Source organism: Schistocerca cancellata, chromosome 5 (genome assembly GCF_023864275.1).
Source record: "Schistocerca cancellata isolate TAMUIC-IGC-003103 chromosome 5, iqSchCanc2.1, whole genome shotgun sequence".
NCBI lineage: Eukaryota > Metazoa > Arthropoda > Insecta > Orthoptera > Acrididae > Schistocerca > Schistocerca cancellata.
The window spans coordinates 64,044,912-64,067,522 of NC_064630.1; the positions used below are offsets into that span (position 1 = coordinate 64,044,912).

Genomic DNA, 22,611 nt, shown 5'->3' on the forward strand with positions numbered 1-22,611 from the left:
ACATATATGTGAATATTCTAAGCTGTTATGGAATAACCTCCCTTGTTAATTGTTCAACTAGAATAACGAAAGAATCCTCCTCATCTATAGATCATGTAGCTACAGATATTGATAGTAAAAAATGTCATTTTGTTGTCCAAAACCTGGGCCTATCAGACCACCTCTGCCAGATCTTAAAAACTAACATTCATGTAGAAACTCCTACTAAACTTTGTACATACAAAAGAATGTTTTCCAAATCAGCCCTGTATCAGTTTAAATCCCAGCTAGAATATGAAGATTGGAGGGAAGTCTATGCAGAAACCAATGCAAATCAGAAATTTATCAAGTTCATGTCAATTTTTAAACTCAAATTTGAAGAGATGTTTCCCAAAACTCTTTATCAAATTAAAACTACAAAGAGAAATAAATGGGTGACTACAGGTATCAAAAATCCTCAGAAACTCTTAGATATCTCAACTCCATAAAAAATAATCAATCTAACCCAGAAGTTCTGCAATTCTACAAAAAGTACAGGAAAATATACAGAAAGGTGTTGCTAGCCACAAAAAAACTTTCAAACAACAAAAAATTACTTGAAGCTGAAAACAAGAGCAAAGCAGCCTGGAACATCGTCAAACAGGAAACATCTAACTCTGCTGGAGAGGACCTCAATTCACATACTGAAAACAAAGATGTACCAGTAGGTAACCCTAAAAAATTAGCTGATTTTGTAACTCATATTTCATTAGTATTGCAAAAAAATTACAGCAGAAATTTCCAGACACGTATGATTTACCTACTCAGAACCAGCCAACAACCTCAATGGTGCTCTTGCCAACTACAGAAAGGGAAGTGGCACTAGTAGTACACCAACTAAAAAATAGAACTTCAGTAGGACCTGATGAAATCCCAGTCTGCGTAATTAAAGATTGTATAGACTCCATAAAGGACCCATTAACAGACATAATTAATCAATCTTTCGAATCTGGATACTTTCCGGAGTACCTAAAACAAGCAAAAGTTATACCTATCCTTAAAAACGGAGATGTGGAAAATGTAGAGAACTACAGGCCGATCTCTATACTGTCTATCATTTCTAAAATAATAGAAATACTAGTCAAAAAGAGACTGCTAAATTACCTGAATAAATATAATCTTCTTTGCAATGACCAATTTGGTTTTAGGTCCGGAAAAGGCACACAATCTGCTATAGCACAGTTCACTAAAGTAATTTTAAAAGCACTGGACAAAGGTGAAAATGTAAGTGGTATCTTTTTAGATTTGTCCAAGGCCTTTGATACAGTTGATCACAAAATCTTACTCCATAAATTAGGGCAAATAGGAATAAGAGGTGTGACAAAGAAGTGGTTCAAATCATACTTGGAAAACAGAGTTCAACGAGTTGAGATATTACAAGTTTCAAACAATTCGCTTATAAAACACCTGTCTGACCCAGAAAATGTGAATATAGGCGTCCCACAGGGAAGTGTATTAGGCCCAATATTGTTTCTTATATACATTAACGACTTCCCACAAAGTATCAGACATGGAGAAAAAATACTTTTTGCTGATGACAGCAACATAGTAATAACAGGTGAAAATCCAACACAACTGTCAGAAAGAGCAAACGAGGCTCTCAATGATGTCCACAACTGGTCATTAAAAAATAAAGTAACACTAAATGTAAAGAAAACTAACTATATTAACTTCCAACTGAACAAAAAACACAATGCCACTAGAATAAAAGTTAATAATAATGAATTAGAATGTGTAACAAGTACCAAATTCTTAGGGATGAATGTAGACAACCAACTGAAATGGACAAACCATGTCAACATTTTGGCAAAGAAATTATCCACAGCATGCTATGCTCTTAGAATCCTTGCACCGGTATGCAATAATACCTGTCTTAAAATAACATATTACAGATATCTACACTCAGTCCTCAGCTACGGGATCATGTTTTGGGGAACAAGTGCCAGTAACATACAAACTGTGTTCAAAGTACAAAAAAGAGCCATAAGGATAATAACAAACAGCAACAACAGGGCCCACTGTCTAGAATTATTTAGAAAGCTAGGCATTCTAACTGTTTCTTGTGATTATATCTTTCAGAACATAATGTTCATTAAGAAAAATCTCAAAATGTACAACACAAACAGCCTAATACATGACCATGAAACAAGAGCTTGTCACCACCTCCATCTAGATAGAAAGAACAAGGCAAAGACGCAAAAAAGTATATTTTATAATGGCATAAAACTGTATAACAAATTACCACAAGAAATTAAAGAAATAAATGAGCCCCTCAGTTTCAGACAAAAGCTTAAAACCTTTTTAGTAAGTAAAAGTTGTTATACTGCAAAAGAATATTTAACATAGATGTAGATTATTAGCAACATATGACATTATCACCAAAATATTATGTAATTATAAATGTGTGTATGACTAGTTAAAAACTACACAAAATATGAGAAACCTGTTTCATTGTTAATGTGAATGTGTGCTCATGTGTTGTAAACTGACGACATCCATACAATATTTATTGTTCCACGGATGAATAAATAAATAAAAACAGTCCTAAGTACTTGCTCTCTCCTGCTCAAATTTTCAGGTTGTCATTTATGAATTCTTCTGCTGAGTAGTAAGATTTCGGCACTAGTTTCTCATATAAGGATTTTTTCAGTGTTTCTAAATTTATGCTGAGCGATCCTCTTCCTTTCACTTTGTTATAAATTTTCATACCCATATAATGTGGAGTTTGAGAATAAGGTTTTAAATGGTGGGTGGGCAGCATAAAATTATTTTGATTTCTGGTGTTATAACCATGTTGAAAATGATTTGCTACAAATAAATTGTGGTTACTGGGTACAAAGATAATCAGCTCATATACGTATAGTGAGGTAACACTTAGTACACTTAGATTTTTTAGGAGGGGGCGACGTAATTTTCTTCACCCTACATTGTGCATATTTCTAATGATGGTTTTCTGAAGTTTTAGTATTTGACACATATGGTTTGAGTTGCCCCAAAATACAATTCCATACCTTCTTATTCACTCAAAGTAGCTATGATTTATAGCCCACTCCATCTTATTTAATCTGTGATAGAATAACTTCATATTGTCTTTGCTGAACAGGCGTTTTGTGTAGTTTTTTTCAAGCAAGGTTCTATTGTTTTTGGTAATTCCATAAACAGAGCGCAATGATCGGAAAACCCTAAATCTTAACAAAACTTATTTGCCTCACTTTAAGTCCAGTTGGTTAAAATATTATCTATACATTGTAGACATTTGTTTGCGCGAGTAAAATCAGTGGAATTTGCGCTGAAATCCGATATTTGAATCATATCGATGAATTTCGTTGAGTTATTGGCTTCACTGGCTAGATCTATGTTGAAATCAGCAGTTGTTATGACCCTTTTCTTGGTTTCTTTTTGAAGCTGTTGCAATAGACACTGTAATTTCGACAAAAAATGTTCCGTTTATTCCATGCCTGGAATTCTATACACAGACAAAATTACAATATTTTGCACTAACTCTACGCAGCAGCTTTCAAATATACATTCTTCATTAAGGGAATCGAAATCAAATCTTGCTCTGTATTCCATTGATCTTTCCACAAGTATGCGCGAATTTTTATTTATTTATTTATTTGGTCCTCTTAATTATCAGTGGAATAGCATGGTTGTAAAGGTTGGGGAGACTCTGTGGTTATTATAAGGAGACAAAATAGTACAATAAACAACAATTTAAACAAATGAAATAAAATGCATCAGACAAAACAACAACAGCAGCTACTACTACTACTACTGCCACTGCCACTAATAGTAATAATAATAATAATAACAATAATAATAATAATTAATTTGTTCAAGAAACGATGACAAATTTGTAGAATTCCAGCAGCAAGAGAAGAAACACTTATATTATCTTGTACACAAGTGCAATGCACCAGTCTTTTCTTTCCACGAATAAGTCTATAACTCGGTCTAAAAAGGATCACTGGATAGCTCTCCAAGTAGTGTCTTTTCTATCGTTAATGTGCTCATACACGACAGCCGGATGTTGGAGACTGAATTCCTTAAACAATTCTTCGCTCGTTTAAGAGCACTCATGCTACGTTTACTGCTTGCTGTAGTTGCGAGTAGGCTCAAAATCAAACACAGGAACTTCGTTGTTTCTTCATCAATGGAATCTGAATCATTGTTGACAATGTACTTTAAGGGGATTTTTGGAGATAAGTGTTTTTTCTCATCAGCGTTTATGTTACGCAGTTCATTTTCAAGCTGTTCTTCTTTGTAAAAAGGGTACTGTTCTGATAATTGAAGCAGTTTCAATTTTTTTTTGATAGTTCAGGAAACACTTTTCGTTCAAAAGTTCAACAAACTGAATTTGGGGAAACTCTTGAAACCTTCTTCCCATCTGAACAATTTGCAAGTCCACTATCTATTAAGTTAGTACCCTGAGAGATGTCTTTTGACTGTCACAGAACGATAAACTGCCATTCAAACACAAGCTGCATTTAATGCATTCATTAACGAATGTTTCTGTTCTTAATTGTCATAAGATTCTCAAAACAGTTCATATTTCATTGTGGCAAGCAGTTATACTGACAGATTTTGACTTAAGAACATTAAAGAGATGATCAACAAAAACAAAGTACCCACGGTAGGAGCAAAGCAAGTAGACAAACGTAGGATCATCCATCCGTCATTTCATTCCCACGTTGTTGTTGTTGCGGTCTTCAGTCCTGGGACTGGTTTGATGCAGCTCTCCATGCTACTCTATCCTGCGCAAGTTTCTTCATCTCCCAGTACTTACTGCAACCTACTTCCTTCTGAATCTGCTTGGTGTACTCATCTCTTGGTCTCCCTCTACGATTTTTACTCTCCATGCTCCCCTCCAATACTAAATTGGTGGTCCCTTGATGCCTCAGAACATGTCCTACCAACCGATCTCTTCTTCTAGTCAAGTTATGCCACAAACTTCTCTTCTCCCCAATCCTATTCAACACCTCCTCATTAGTTATGTGATCTACCCACCTAATCTTCAGCATTCTTCTGTAGCACCACATTTCGAAAGTTTCTATTCTCTTCTTGTCTAAACTACTTATCGTCCATGTTTCACTTCCATACATGGCTACACTCCATACAAATACTTTCAGAAACGACTTCCTGACACTTAAATCTGTACTTGATGTTAACAAATTTCTCTTCTTCAGAAATGCGTTCCCTCCCATTGACAGTCTACATTTTATATCCTCTCTACTTCGACCATCATCAGTTATTTTGCTCCCCAAATAGCAAAACTCCTTCACTACTTTAAGTGTCTCATTTCCTAATCTAATACCCTCAACATCACCTGACTTAATTCGACTACATTCCATTATCCTCGTTTTGCTTTTGTTGATGTTCATCTTATATCCTCCCTTCAAGACACTATCCATTCCGTTCAACTGCTCTTCCAAGTCCTTTGCTGTCTCTGAAAGAATTACAATGTCATCAGCGAACCTCAAAGTTTTTATTTCTTCTCCATGGACTTTAATACCTACTCCAAATTTTTCTTTTGTTTCCTTCACTGCTTGCTCAATATACAGATTGAATAACACCGGGGAAAGGCTACAACCCTGTCTCACTCCCTTCCCAACCACTGCTTCCCTTTCATGCCCCTCAACTCTTATAACTGCCATTTGGTTTCTATACAAATTGTAAATAGCCTTTCGCTCCCTGTATTTTACCCCTGCCACCTTCAGAATTTGAAAGAGAGTATTCCAGTCAACATCGTCAAAAACTTTCTCTAAGTCTACAAATGCTAGAAACGTAGGTTTGCCTTTCCTAAATCTTACTTCTAAGATAAGTCGTAGGGTCAGTATGGTCTCACGTGTTCCATCATTTCTACAGAATCCAAACTGATCTTCCCCAAGGTTGGCTTCTACCAGTTTTTCCATTCGTCTGTAAAGAATTTGCATTAGTATTTTGCAACTGTGACTTAGTAAACTGATAGTTCGGTAATTTTCACATCTGTCAGCATCTGTCAACACCTGCTTCCTTTGGGATTGGAATTATTATATTCTCCTTGAAGACTGAGGGTATTTCACCTGTCTCATACATCTTGCTCACCAGATGGTAGATTTTTGTCAGGGCTGATTCTCCCAAGGCTATCATTAGTTCTAATGGAATGTTGTCTACTCCCGGGGCCTTGTTTCGACTCAGGTCTTTCAGCGCCCTGTCAAACTCTTCACGCAGTATCATATCTCCCATTTCATCTTCATCTACATCCTCTTCCATTTCCATAATATTGTCCTCAAGTACATCGCCCTTGTATAGACCCTCTACATACTCTATACTCCTTCCATCTTTCCGCTTTCCCTTCTTTGCTTAGAACTGGGTTTCCATCTGAGCTCTTGATATTCATACAACTGGTTCTCTTTTCTCCAAAGGTCTCTTTAATTTTCCCGTAGGGAGTATCTATCTTACCCCTAGTGAGATAAGCCTCTGCCTCCTTACATTTATCTTCTAGCCGTCCCTGCTTAGCCATTTTGCTCTTCCTGTCGATCTCATTTTTGAGACGTTTGTATTCCTTTTTGCCTGCTTCATTTACTGCATTTTTATATTTTCTGCATTTTTATATTTTCTCCTTTCATCAATTAAATTCAATATTTCTTCCGTTACCCAAGGATTTCTACTACCCCTCATCTTTTTACCTACTTGATCCTCTGCTGCCTTCACTAATTCATCCCTCAAAGCTACCCATTCTTCTTCTACTGTATTTCTTTCACCCATTCCTGCCATTTGTTCCCTTACGCTCTACCTGAAATTCTGTACAACCTCTGGTTTAATCAGTTTATCCAGGTCCCATCTCCTTAAATTCCCACCTTTTTGCAGTTTCTTCAGTTTTAATCTACAGGTCATAACCAATAGATTGTGGTCAGAGTCCACATCTGCCCCTGGAAACGTCTTACAATTTAAAACCTGGTTCCTAAATCTCTGTCTTAGCATTATATAATCTATTTTATACCTTTTAGTATCTCCAGGGTTCTTCCATGTATACAACCTTCTTTCATGCTTCGTAAACCAAGTGTTGGCTATGATTAAGTTGTGCTCTGTGCAAAATTCTACCAGGCGGCTTCCTCTTTCATTTCTTACCCCCAATCCATATTCACCTGCTACGTTTCCTTCTCTCCCTTTTCCTACTACCGAATTCCAGTCACCCATGACTACTAAATTTTCGTCTCCCTTCACTATCTGAATAATTTCTTTTATTTCATCATACCCTCAGTAGGAGCAAAGCAAGTAGACAAACGTAGGATCATCCATCCATCGTTTCATTCCCACAGCACAGCTCAAAGATTCTGGATCCCACTGAGAGTCTGTATCACCAAATATATAGTTAAAACACTATATAGCCCTGAGAAATGACTAGATGTTCTTGAAACTGCCCTGGAACGAAAATTCCAGCGAGTGTTGCTTGCATGTGGAAGTTTAAATCCTTTCTCAGTTAGCAATACAGTTCGTTTTGATAATTTGCTGAAAATCGAATGGAATGCAGTAAGATCACTTACAAACATGGGTACTTGTCGTATGATTCTGGAGTCATGTAACAGTACCAAATTCCGTTGGTGTGTGTAACAATGAATAAACAGCGCATAGGGACAGAACTGCTTCACCAATTGTTGTAGTCCTCTTTCTCTCCCCGCCATTACTGAATGAATGTCGTGTGACTAAGGCCTCCCGTCGGGTAGACCGTTCGCCTTGTGCAACTCTTTCGATTTGACGCCACTTCGGCGACTTGCGTGTCAATGGGGATGAAATGATGATGATTAGGACAACACGACACCCAGTCCCTGAGCAGAGAAAATCTCCGACCCAGCCGGGAATCGAACCCGGACCCTTAGGATTGACATTCTTTCGCACTGACCACATTTTTTTTTTTTAATCTCATTTTGTTCGCTGCATGTACTCGGGGCGGACGTCATAAGACATCCATTTAAGTTTGTTGTTGATCGATTAACTCAGTTTTTTTATTACAGAGCGCTACTAACCCTCTGACCGAGCACGCTGAGCTAGCGTGCTGGCTAACCTAACTAACCTAAGGACATCACACAACACCCAGTCATCACGAGGCAGAGAAAATCCCTGACCCCACTGGGAATCGAACCCGGGCACGGGAAACGAGAACGCTACCGCATGACCACGAGCTGCGGACAACCCACTCGGCTACTGGGGGCGGACCCAGCCATTACTGAAGCGCCATCATATGTTTGACTAACCACTTTTCCTTACACATTCCATACTTTCCTAATGCATGAATAATATTTGACAAACCTTCAGCAGTTTTATCTCCAGAAACATCGTAAAATCCAACGAATCTTTCCTTAATTTTATCTGCAATACAGTACCTGAATATAACACTCATTTGACTCTTGCATGACATGTCTAATGTTTCATCAGCCTGAATCGAAATGAAAGTGCAGTTCTGAATTTCAGATTTTATTTTCTTGTTAACACTGCCAGAGTTATCATTTCTATTACATCATTCTGTATATCTGGGGAAGTTCCTTTAAAGGTTGAACATGATGATAGATGGTCTTGCTGGAGGATTCGTTCTCTTGATGGCCGCCAAAAGCTAGTTCTTGTTTACAAAGAAATACAATTGCCTGAATTAGACGAGTCAATCCTCTCCTGCTGCATGCATTTGCACGCTTAGAGAAGCAGATTGACGGTGACCAACTTTAAACAGACCTTGATTAATTTTCACACACATTTATTAAAATAATAACAAGCATAAAAATAACTTAAATTGGTTCTGGAAGCTATTTACAATTGACAATCTGAAGTTCCTTTGGTCTTGGTACATTAATCGTATTCTCACATATCTCTGATACTTGACAAAGTGTCTATACATTTCTCTTCATGGCTATGTACAGGAATATGATAATCTTATTAGGCACAGACTGAAACTTGACTACAGACTATTGCAGACTGGTACAGACTAAGGCAGACAAATGCAGACTGGTACAGACTAATGCAGACTGACTGATCAGAGGTCTGTACACTCATTATAATACCTCGCGCATTCAGGTATCACTGCGCGAGTGTGATCCACGAGGAGAAAAGGTTCTACGTTAGCAGCAATCTCATTGGCTGCGTTACGTATTAATACATGGATCAGCGGAAGCAGAATTTGGTCCATCTCTAAGACAGCGCCGTCTCATTGTGCGTTTTTGTTTGGCTTCACTTAAAACTACACTGAGTATAGGAGTAGGTCGTTTGTCCTTCAATTCACACTTTTTTTTGTACGTTAATGTAGAAAAAGACGTTTTTAATTAAAATTCTAGAATGTGTTCAGTTGCTGGCTCACTCACGTTGGCGACACAATGAAAATATGCACTAAAATCACACAGAGAATGACTATGAACACAAACCGCGCGACTGTTCACTTCCGTATTAAAAGCCAGCGTAGAAGCGGCAGAGACTAGTCTCGACACCTGCTAGCAAGCGCAGCGCACCGGCGCTCGTGGAAGAGGGCTAGTGGAGGGGAGCTGAGAACGCCACTAACGCTCAGGCGCACACAGCCAACTAAAGGACGGGAGGCAGAGACTGAGAGCAGTCGCGTCTCAAGCAGGCAGATATACCAATACTCAGGATGCGGCGGTGCAGGCTACAAAACTGGTGTCATAGCACATTTAGTGCTCTTAGTAGAAAGTTGTTTATATTTTTGTTATGAATTAATATTGCATCTTTTTTAAGCAGGAATACAGGGGAGACTAAGTCTCAAAGCCTCCCCTCACGCTATGCCACTGTTGATTACATATTATACAACCAGTGTACAAGTAATATAGGACAAGTCAATTGATGCAATTACAGTAGTACATGAACATTTATACATCACATTGCACAGACACTTGTTTATTTTACAAGAACAATTAAGTAATTGTTCAGTATTAAAGCCTGCATTATGCAAGAAAGTGCATAAGTGACTGTTTAAAATAGTAGGGTAAGTGACAGTGCATATTTTTGTGCTACTGACATATATAAGCAAGTAAATTTTCTTCATGGTCATGGTTTGAATTGAATACAAATTTTAACTGCATTCCTTAAGGAGAGGTTTAAGTTAATGCTCAAGAGAGTGGGATACATGGGAGTTCACATTTTCTCGTAATGACACAGGTAAATTTACATTTTATCACCACAATTTCAGTTAAACTACAAGTAACAGCATCATGCTTTATCTTTAAGAGAGTGCTTTTCTTAGGTAGTTTCCCCTACTCTTATACCTTATAACTCTAAGTATTCATTCATTTTATAGTAAGTTTGTTCAATGAGGAATAATTTTCGTTTCCTTTTGAAAACATGTACATTATTTATTTCATTTTTTTATTGATAGGGAGCTTATTGAAGACCTTTATATCTGACTCAGTAACTCCCCTATGTACTTTAGTAAGAATTGCACAGCCTTGGTGAAAATTTTATCGCCTGTCTTGTGTCATTGTTGTGGATGTCAATTTTTCTGAAACAGTTCCCTGTTGTTGGCTACAAATAACATCAGTGAGTATATATTCTGACCTGTGATGCTAAGTATCCTGAGAGATTTGAAAAGATCTCTGCAAGATACCCCATTAGGAACCCCATTTACTAGCCTCACTACTCGTTTTTGTATTCTGAATGCTTTTTCAACACCTGCAGCATTTTCCCAGAAGATTATTCCATAGGAGGGAACAGAATGGAAATATGAAAAATATGACATCAACATTATTTCTATGTCTTCTAACTGGTGGAGAGCTCCTAGTGCAAAGCACGATGAGCTAAGTTTCTTGACCAGCTGATCAATTTGTTCTTTCCACCTTAGGTGACTGTCTATCTGGATACCTAGGAATTTTGTATGTGTGGTTTCATTAATTTTGTGATTGTTAACATGTATTTCAGGAGCTTTATTTTTTTTATTTTTTGTCAGAAGCTGTATGATATTGGTTTATGAAAGATTTAAGGTTAGGCTATTCACAGTAAGACAACTCTTTGCTTCCTGTTCTGTAAGTATGAGAGTAGAGACTGCCATGGCTGTATCCTGCATTGTGGAGTTGGATCCATTTATGAGGATACTTGTATCATCAGCAAACATTACTATTTTTCCTCTGTTATTAATTGTGATTGGTAGATCATTAATGTAGATCAGGAAAATTGGTGGCCAAAGTATTGAGCCCTACGGGACTCCATACTTAATATTCCCCAGGCTGATTTTAATGCTATACCTGTCCCCCTTAAGACAACTCTTTGCTTCCTGTTCTGTAAGTATGAGAGTAGAGACTGTCATGGCTGTATCCTGCATTGTGGAGTTGGGTCCTTTTATGAAGATACTTGTATCATCAGCAAACTTTACTATTTTTCCTCTGTTATTAATTTTGATTTGTAGATGATTAATGTAGATCAGGAAAATTAGTGGCCCAAAAATTGAGTCCCTCGGGACTTGATACTTTATATTTGCTAATTTTTTGTGCATAGTGCAACTGTTTGGCCTTCTTGATTACACTTGTTAGAATTTTACAGTATTTCTTGTAATGTAACTTTACTGCTGGGTCTGTACAAGTACCCTGTTGTACATACCGATCCCTCTTTTGGTTACATGATATTTTTTATGCCAGTAGTTAGCAACTGTTTCCTTTTACTACAGGTTGGTTTGATTTTAATCTGTCTTCGGGGGAAAGAAGCTTCAAAATGCTTAAGGAATAAGTTCAGGAATGAGTTGAACTTCTCATTCACTGTATTAGCCTGGTATACTTCCTCCCATTGTTCATGGCATAAACTATTTCTAAACAAGCAAGTAGATTCAGCATTTATTGTTCTAACATCTTTCTCTTGGTTACAATGGCCATGTGCTGTTTTTGTGCTGGCAAGTTTTAGGGTTGTCATTTGACCATCATGATCAGGTGGACCATTTGTTACTGCCCGTGTCATCACTTCATTGCAATTTGTGGGATCTAGGAACAGATTATCAATCAGGGTCTTCTGTGCCCATATATTCTTGTTGAGAATGAGATCATGGGGAGCAGTTTCAGCTTAACAGTAGTGATTCTAATAGTTTCTGATTGTTATTTTTTGTGAGTAAATTTATGTTAAAGTCACCACATACGATGATATTACTATTGTTTCTATAAAGTTTAGTAAGAACTGTTCCTAGCTGAGATAAATTTTTGAATGTCTCCCATAGGTGTCCTGTAAACTGTTACTATGACCAGTGACTGTGTTTCAAGCTCTAATTTGACTGCACAACATTCAAAGTGCTGTTCAATACAGTATTTAGATACACCTATAACATGTGACCTAATAGTATTGTGTGTGTAAATTGCCACTCCACCTTGTCTTAAGTTGCTCCGACAAGAACCAATTTTATAACTATTTAAATGTAGCTGATTAATTTCTGTGGCTTCCAAGTGATGTTCAGTTAAGCAGAGCACATCAGGAATAATTCCGTCTGTGTCAGCTGTTTGTTGCAGAGAAAGCAGCAGCTCTTCTTTTTTATTCAAAAGACTTCTTATATTCTGATGAAATATTTTTAAACAATATAGCTTAACAATTGTATTTGTAACTGGTTCCTTAATGTTAGTTTTCACACACAAGTTAAATTATCAAAAGGTACAACATTTACACTGTGCACTCTTCTGTTCTTTAGCCTAAAACAGATCTTATTGGAGTGTTGACTATTATTGGAATGTGTTGCTGCGGAAAAAAATCATTATTTTTCTTTTGTGTGGTTGGTAGTGAAACAAATTTTGTCATTACTGTTGAATTTATAGTAAAACTATTTACTGTGCTTCTTTCAATTAGTTTTTGTGCTAGGAACCTTTTCTTAAGACTGTTCAAATGAAGCCCATGTGAGGTACCGTATGGAATCTTCGACCAACACCACTTACATCTAGAACATTTACATTTTTAAACTGTTTACATACGTTTGAAAGCTGTTCATTTGCAAGTTTGATATCTCTGTTCATACAAGACGACTGATGTAAGTCGTACCTCTGTGGAATGTTTACATATATTAGATTTGTGTGTCCTGGATAACACAAGTACTTCTTTAGTTCTTGGCAGGCTACTGATGTTTCATTACGGTACACGTCATTACAGCCACCGAGTAGTACAATGAAATCCTTGGATGACAACTTATTGATTTCTTCTGAATGTATATACGTACATATTTGAGAGATAGATGCTCCAGGCTTGACAAATCCTGTTGCCTTCACAGTTCAGCAACTTCATTTACACGAGAAGTAATCTCTTGACCGTGACTATCGGCAAGAATCATAAGCTTCCTCGGAATACTATAATGCGATTCATGTTGACAGATGGTTTTCGGCACAGGAACAGCAGCATCACATGGAATTTGATCTCCTTGTTGAAGTTCAGAAGCAGTAGCGCTTTCATGAAGAGTTACTGCAGCATTTGATGACTGAGAATGTTCTGTATGAGCTTCAAGAGAATCATCGTTACTGTCTACATCGAGCACTTCAAATCTGTTTGTGACCATGCTTAGTATATCGGTAGGCCTACACGTATTACAATTCCACGTTTTTCTAAACTTCTCATTTCCTTTCAATGAGCTGTCCACCTTTGCGCATCGAAAGTGGAATTTTGTTTCACATTTTACACATGCTATAACTCTTTTAGCGGTTTTCCCTCATTTTTTACAGTTGGTATCATATTTGTTCCCGCTGTTTCTAGTATCATTATCAATTACAAGATCACTGTTTGTTTTATACTCACATTGATTGTTGTTGGTATTCTCCTCAAGTTGCTACTACAAAAGGTGCTAGCAACACAAAAATTATCAAGTATATTTAAGATTTTGATACTATCCCTTGTAAGCCAATGTTCATTCATGCATACAATCTTGATATTTGGTGTTTCTCACAAAATGATTTGCAACTCGTTAATTTTGTTTCTCTGCCAATTGTGTAGTTTGGACTTTACCCATTTATGTTCAAGTACAGCATGCATGTATTGTTACTGTTTTGAATATTCCTAATGGCATCGAGTCTGAAACGCTGTTTGTGTATTTTCGTTGCAACTTCGTTATCAATTTTTACACCCCCATCTCTGCATACTAGTTACCCTTATTAAGTATGATCTTACATATATCACTATACATATTGCTCAATGTTGCCGATCCTAGCCTGTTTAGATGCAGTCCATCTTCTCCTACACATTTATCACTGATAAATTTATTCGAATCCACGAAAATTGCACCAAGTCTCTTGCATTGCTCTCTAACGCAATTGTTTATCCTGTCTACATATTTATCACTTACTGATTTGTGTGCAGGATACTACTAATAATTAACTTTGATGTTGGGTACACATTTTTTGCTGTCTGGATTAGATTTCTTGCTTCGTTTACCATCTCTATTTCGCAGCGAGTTCGTCCCCACATGGATGAATACACCTTTGTATTTTTCACTGCGATGTACTGGCGGGAATGCATTTTGTTTCATTGTCTGCATGTTCTTGAGGTGATTATTTAATTGATGTATACCTCCCCTTGGCAGACATCAATTTCAGTATTCGATACTGCACCGTTTTTAATTAGTGAATCATCAATTATTAAAAAGTCATCTCCGGAGCTTTGTTAGCCATGTTCTTGATGCTTCCTTCCTTTGCTTTTGTACGGTGCTGCAAGCCACTTATATTTATTTCTAGGTTTTACATGTTTTGTATTTCTTTCCACGCGATTTTCGTCATTGTCATCACGTTTTTCAGTTTGCATATCACTTTTAACACTTTGAGTCTGACTGTTTGTTTTTTGGCCATTTTCCTTTACTGATTCATTGTTTCTATGGATCCATAAACGTTTTTCGTTTAATAGTTTCGTGTTTTTTTGCTTCAAGATTACAATTTCTTTTCTGAGAATCTCAATGTCACTATTCAGTAACTTGATAATTTCGTCTTTTGAATTTATCGTGCTGAGAAAATCTTCACATTCATCTCTAACACAGTTACGACATGACCACCTAAAATCGTCATTTATGAACTTTTTGTGTAATCAGAAGTTACATTTCCACAGAGGATGCCTTTAATCGCACTTTTTTTCTCTTTACACTGAGTCGTTGTGAAACCCTTTTTTAGCTGAGACTGAAGTGTCAATGCACTGTTCTACCGGCGCCATCTTAAGAGGTACATAGAATCAGTGACACACTTATAAACATTCACTTGAGATCATTTGTTTGTCATAAGATGAATCTGTGTATTTAATCTTTAAATCATTACTCAGCTTAGTGAGTAAATTATTGTTGCAGTGTTGCATAAAATTGACAGGACTGAAGTTTCCATCCCCAAGACAACTTAACACAGGCATACTAGACCATTTATTATATCCTTTCTATAGTCAGTTTGCAACAAGAAAAAGAATTTGCATTATTTTTATGCCGTTCATCTTTTTCAACTACATCTCTTTCACACTTTCAATTTTATGACTCAAAGTACTAACATAACCAATATTTTGATTATAGACAGTTTCACTATATAAATGGTATTTCAGCATTGAAACTGTTCTTACGAAGTTTTACAGAGTTCGCACCACCACAGTCTGAAAAGTCCCTTCTTTCCTCATCCGGTAGTACCACAGTCTAGACTGTGGTAGTACTCCATATTTGCGACAAAAAGTCTAACAATTTTCTGTGCTGGATAAACATGGAATTAGATTTTTCCATCTGAGAGAATCCAATGAAGAAATGTCAAGAACACCAGACATCCCACTCACTAATGTCATAAATCGTCTGGGATTGACGGAAAACAGATAAAAATGATGATCACAAATAACCAGAGTCGCATGATCGATTTACGATCGCACTTTCGATATGTATCGTTTGGACCTCACGACTTTCATAGGCAATCATTCTTGGAAAGAAGTGATGAGCTCCAAACCAACAATTTTGTCACTCTAGTGTCACTATTAGGATAGTTCTAGAAGAATACGTTTCTCAGGTAAAAATTGATGGTTCCAACTGAATGGATTAAGATTGAACATCCCCAAAACCCACATGGCCCAATTCAGAACAAAACAGTCAAAGCCCCAAGAAATTAAAATAACTCATAAAAATCAGGATATAGAAGATGTGGATTCTGTGAAGTTTTTAGGGTTAAACCTAGATAAGAAATGAAATTGGAATGAACATGTTGACTACCTGTTAAACACATTATGTAGCTTTGCATTTGCTATGCAAATATTAGATGGTGCAACAGACATGGATACAAGGAAAATTGCATACCACAGCTACTTTCAATCAGTTGTAAGGTATGGTATTATTTTTTGGGGAAATTCAAGCAATACATTGCGCATACTAAAGTTACAGAAAAGAATAATAAGGAACATGTGTACTGCCCATCCAAGGACATCATGTCACCCACTATTTGAAAGAACAACAGCTATTAACAGTTTCCTCCTTATACATCTATGATATTATCATCTTTCTACACAGCAATTTAGAGTTATTCGAGAAAAACTGTTTCAATCACACGTATAACAAGAGAAACAAAGACAATTTTATGCTTCCCACTCATTGCTTAAACCTATATGCACAGTCTCCTCAGTATATGGCAATGAAAATTCACAACAAGCTAAAAGGAAAGAATGTTCTGAGTATGAACCTAGAGACACTGAATACAAAGTTGTATGATATACTTGCCAAACGCTGCTATTACACTGTTGAGGAGTTCATGAAGGATGAACTGAACATTTGAGCAGGACAAATTTACATATAGTCTTGTGTGTAAATGTATCTGTCCTTCACAAAAGGGAGGAAAGAAAAATAAAAGCTGATATTAATGTTAAAATTCTTTGTACCAATTAGGCCTAAGTTGTGTTATCCATTTTTTGACATGTCTCCTGTACACTAATCATATGATTAGAAATTGTATGTTATGAGATGAATAAAACACTATTCACTATTCACAAAATTTTGTAGCAGTGCAGTATTACTGTTGAGAAACATCAGTACAGAAATTACTCAGTATATCAAACTAAAAGGTTCAGTTAATTTCATGTTCCAGTACACATATAAAGAACTCCTCTGACAGTAGAATACCCTGGCTGTGGCTACTGTACAAAACCTATTTTAGGCTATTAGTTAAAGAATATTACAATTAAAGTATACAACAAATAACCACACTGTTCTGCTCATGATATCTCAATTAATGTGTTACTACTACAACTAGTTTGTTCCTTCACTCAAAGGTCTGCACCTCAATAAGCACAAGCTATACATTATTGTAAGACATTATAAATTGCCAGCAAACAATCATGACGAATTAGGAATATTATAATGATATTAATAACCCTTGTGCTTGCACTAATTTCAAATTAATGGATCTACCTGTGCAGATTTATCTGACTTTATGACTTAATAGAGTTGTCCATGTACTGGGCCTTCTCTATGCCTTGTTATATACTTTTGATGGTTTAAGTTTCAAGCCTGCCAGATTGTGTCTCAATTAGAGGCTCTGTTATATGAGGTAGCAGAGTTTGACATTAATTATGTGCAGAGTGTGAGACAAAGTGTCTGTCTCATGCTGTCTGGATGAATGAAACAATCCTCTTCAGAATAAATTGTCTTCATTTTCACTCATCTCGTTCAATATATTTTCACCATAGAACAATTTCCCTCAACTATGAGTTTTTGTAATTAACATACGTAAATACTAAACAATATTTGTAAAAACAAATAACTCATATAAAAAATGGAGATGAAACACAGGGTACTTACATTAATACGTTTAAGAATATATCGAAGAAATATGGGATAGTTTTGAATTAGTTTTGTGAATGTTCTTTTCTCTAATGAAAGTACTTCACAGTATGATGAACACTTGACATTGAATTTATTTATGAGTCCTACAACAAGAGAAGCTTCTCCAAGACATGTTCCAGTGGACAGTGAACAAAGTGCAGTCTCATCATCATCAGTTGCAAGTATCTGGAAATAAAGGAGAATATCTAGCTTTATATATTTCTCATATTGGGTATAACTTCTGACTATGTAAATTTTTATGGAGTAAACAGAAGCAGTTCTGTGAAATAAAACATTAAATATTGGTTGACAAGCAGGATGTAATCAGTTTAGTGAATTATGCAGCCAGCAATTGACTTACTCCCCTCTATATTGTTTTACATTTGTAGAACACAGTTACTTTTGTATTAAAGCTCAAATACACTGTGGTGTGTCATTGTCATCTACAATACATGAGCTGATATAAAAAACTGTACCTGCAGTTAGTACCAAGATTAATTTTGTTACAACTGAATTTGTCATAGTTTAATTCCTGTTACGCTAAGGTGTTACTTATTGGCAGACTCAAACATTTTTGTTAATGTCTGTAAAGGGCCAGTCTCTTGTACTTTTGGCTGTTTTTTCTGTGTATGATAGTAATATTCTGTCACAATTAGTAGAGATTTATACATGATACTGAAATGTTCTGTTCCTGAAACAGAACAAAATAGGGAAAAATGTTCTCTTTGTTTTTGAAAGAGAACACAAGTCAGTCTCTCTTATTGTGTCTTTCTTTCGTAGTTTGTCTTAGTAAACAGACATGCTGTGTAAGTTCTCTGTTGGAAGTTATATTTTTATTTGCTGGTTCTAGATGATTTAAATGTGATATCTTAAGAACTTTCATAATTACATTAAATTTACCTGATCACAAGTAGAAAATTTACATAATTTTTTGGCATAAAATCCAGCAGAGACAGGTCATTGTGGAGAGATTCAATGACTGACTGTGTATTGCATTCAGTCATCAATTTGTACTTGCTCACTGCAGTTGGTGAGCCTGGATCAATGGCTTATCATTGTAATCTAACATGCAACCATTCCATGCAAGATATTTTACAAATGATTCACTCATATGTGTGCAAACAATGAAGCTGTCAGTCTTCACATAAGTCAGACATCAGCTCAATGTTCAATAATTAGGGGGTCACCCATCTTACAGTGATGCATTGATGTCCAGTAAGGCTATAATGATCAACTAGATAAAAATAGAAGTATAATGCATCACCACTTACATTGTTTGAGTCATACATATTATGTATTCCACTGATCAGTCAATCATGAAGAACTTTTGCAGATGTGGACCACATGACAGTGGACATATACATTGTAACTCCATGAAGGTAACATGCAACAAACACAGCACAAATTGTACAACATGCTGCAATATGTAAATAATTAGCATTTCTGCACAATCACACAGAGTGGATAAGAGTAATGTCAACCACATTCTGTGTACAAGGAAGACCACACAGTACATTTCCCATTTATAAATCATATTTGAATGTCTACTGTTTGTGGGAAGATCATGTTATCCCTCAAATAATAAGGAGAAATGTCTACTAGCACATCAGAAATCAACAGCAGAGAGTCATACCAACAGCTGTATGTCTGACAGCACTGGACCCAGGAGCAGCAGTGCAAAGCAGCCTCAGTTCTGCACAAAGCAACATAACGGACATATACACATGTAGAGGCTCCAAGGAGAATGAAAACAAACAGACTGTATTCATCATCATCATATGAGTCCAGCATTTGATACAAAGGGCACCCATATTTGGGAGCTTGGGAGGATGTCCCTCCCCCCTCCCCCCACCTAGCCACCAGTGTGCTGTCTCTAGGCATATTTTTCCCTGTGAATATACTTGAAGAAAAGACTTAATATTTTTTCTGTAATATGTGACAAACATTGACTTTTTTCATGTGAAGTGCTTCAAGTGAAAAGGACAAAGACAATAAGGATGATTTATTATCTGCACAGGTGATAATTAAGAAAGACAATATATACTCAGTTAATTTTCATTTGTCCAATAAAAGAGAAGACATTTATTTTACCTTTATGAGTAATACTGCTGACCTAGCAACATGCACTCTTCCTACATTCCGTATCAAGAAGTCTGTAAAATGTGCACTAATTGTTAACTTACCTAAACCATTTTCAGAATACAACATGTTGAAATGATATTTTATTTACAGAAGAACTGTGTCCTTTCCTGCAGTTATTAAAAGTTTTATTGGTAACGATCTTACCCTACTGTCTTCTGTCATTACACTGGGTAAAAATATTTTTGATAATTACGACTCTTCTAGCCCAGATATTATTCAGGTAGGTTATTCAGTTTATGCATTTTTGAAACTATTAAAATATCTCAGTCATTATCTTCATTTTCTGATGGAAATGTTTCCCATTGGGGCACAAATGTCAAGTATGTTATGTTTCACATATGTATCATTACAGAGAAAGCTATAACTAAATATGCTTCATGTAGTTAAAACTGACAGACTAGTGTGCTACTAATAAATATAGATACATGTGAACCCAATAGTTTCCACCCCTAAAACCAAAAGAGCTCATGTTTATTTGTTGCTTTTGTTTGGTATGCAATAACGTATGTGCACAATAATCTAACTTCAATAAAAGGAAATGATTATAACAATTATTTAGCACACCAAATTGTTAGGTGTAATAAATCTATGTTAACTTTTTTACAGTTTAAAAGATTGTAATAGACCTATGATAAAAATAGTTAACTAATATCTGTTTAAAAGCCAATTACGTTCTTTGACATTATTGTATTATTTCATGCTTGATGTTACAACTGCAATAAGTTAATCCAGCAAAAACTGACATTACAGAGATGTAGTAGAAATTAAAATGAGTACAATGATAATACATATTTCCAAAATAAATGATCTTTTACAAGTGGTAATTTTGCAACATACGTACAGTTAACAATTAAGTTCTTATTATTCAGTCCAGACCATTCTCAAATATCTTTACATAATTTAATTAATTAAGCAATTTTATGACACAATTTTGAGTTGGTAATATTTCTACAACATCAAAATTACAATTCAAACGTTCAAAATGACTTTTTACAACATTTGAAGCCTAAATTGCTGAATAATTATGTATATCACAAAATCTTTAAATCGTGTTACAAAAAATTAATGAATCATTTTTCTAACATTATTTATGATACAAGATCAAAAGCAAGTGAAAACACAGAGGCAAGTTCAGTGCACAACAAGTGTAAACATTGTGACGACTCTCGTATTATGATATCCGCAAGAAATAGTGAAATAGAAGAACTAAAAAGGACTGTAATCCAACTAGAGAAACAGTTGGAAAATCGGGACTGTAATAATCAAGAACATTATCAATACAAGCTCCAAACAATATTTGACACCAGTGAAGTAAACGAAAAAAGTACAGCAGCCACAAGCCCAAAACTTGGACATATCAAAGTAACTGCTTCAAACAAAACTCCAAACGAGTCTGGAAACAGTGTAACTGAAAAACAAGTGAGTCCAGAAACTATTAACACATTGCAGTCGGGCCGCAGATACTACTGCAATCCCTCAGAAGTCGTAGACTTTTGCGTCTTTTTTACATGGCTCCTGACCAAAAGGTAATGAAGGAAAGCAAAACCTTTTAACTGATGTGTGTGTTATCATCCTATATCTAAACATTTGTTTAAAGTTTTTTGTAAGATATCATATATTTACAGAATTATTATATTTTGAAAATTAGATGATTCAGAGGTAGAAAAAAAGTTTGAAATTGCAAGAAATCAGAATTTATAATAAAATAAATGTACAAAATTATTTCATTGAATTTTTACAACTCTTTTCATTGAGTAAAATTTGTCTTTGTGTGATATTGCTTGAAACAGTCAGGTAGACACAATCCTACATTACATTCTTCACACCACCATCTCGTCTCCCTTCTCACTCGTTTGCCAGTACTCTGTGCGCCCTTCTCAGAGCAAACAATGCAATATCTTGATGCATATTTCTTGCTTGTTGTCGATGGGACGTGAGTGGGGAAATGCCTTGCTGTTAGCCTGTTTGCTGCTGAACCCTGCTTTTCATTTTCGTTGAAAACTTCGCCGGATTTCTCCAGTATTTGTTTTCCCAGGTTTACCATAAAAGTAAACAAGCTGGTTCGTTTGTGAGAGACAGGCCGAAGTTTCTTGTACAGAATGTAAGAATTGACCACGCACATCATAAATACATGAAAAAATACCTTTTTCCACCATTTCATTGTTCGTCGTTGAAAATAATAGTAGGTCACCAACTGATCTCCATTATCAACATCAGTTTTATTTTTATTATAATCAAGTATGAGATCAGGCTTCAGTTTTTCTACCATTCCAGCCTTGGATTTTGTCTTAGTAACACTACTTGTCATTCTATGTTTGGTAGAAAGGGCAAACACATCCCTAGTATCTTTCCAGTGAAGTGCTAGCACGGAATTTTTTCTCTTGAATACGATTTCACCTCTTCTTAGTTTATTCTGTTTGAATTCCTGTGGTAGGCCTCTTCTGTTTCTCATTACTGTGCCAACAGCAGATGTGCCCTCATCAAACAACTTTTCAAATAATTTTACAGAAGTATAAAAGCGGTCCATGTACAATGTATGACCCTTACATGTACAATGTATGACCCTTACGTAGATAACTGTTGCACAAACGTAGCACCACTGAATCTGCACTGTTGTCTTTTTCACCTGCACCGGTGTACACTTCACAGTTCAAAACATATCCTGTTGCTGAATCACTTAGAATGAAAAATTTTATACCATACCTGCTCGGTTT

General features: G+C 36.0%; 1 protein-coding gene across 1 annotated transcript in view; it reads right to left on the bottom strand.

The window, feature by feature from the left end:
* The window catches only part of LOC126188365 (cyclic nucleotide-gated cation channel beta-3-like), a 318,171-nt gene that overhangs the window by 15,575 nt on the left and 279,985 nt on the right, over positions 1 to 22,611 (bottom strand). The window contains exons 7-8 of the mRNA XM_049929963.1: positions 17,660 to 17,941; positions 8,253 to 8,434 (exon numbers count right to left, since the gene is read on the bottom strand). Of these exons, the coding sequence (XP_049785920.1) occupies positions 8,253 to 8,434; positions 17,660 to 17,941 (464 nt within the window). The remainder of the gene's footprint in view (positions 1 to 8,252; positions 8,435 to 17,659; positions 17,942 to 22,611) is intronic.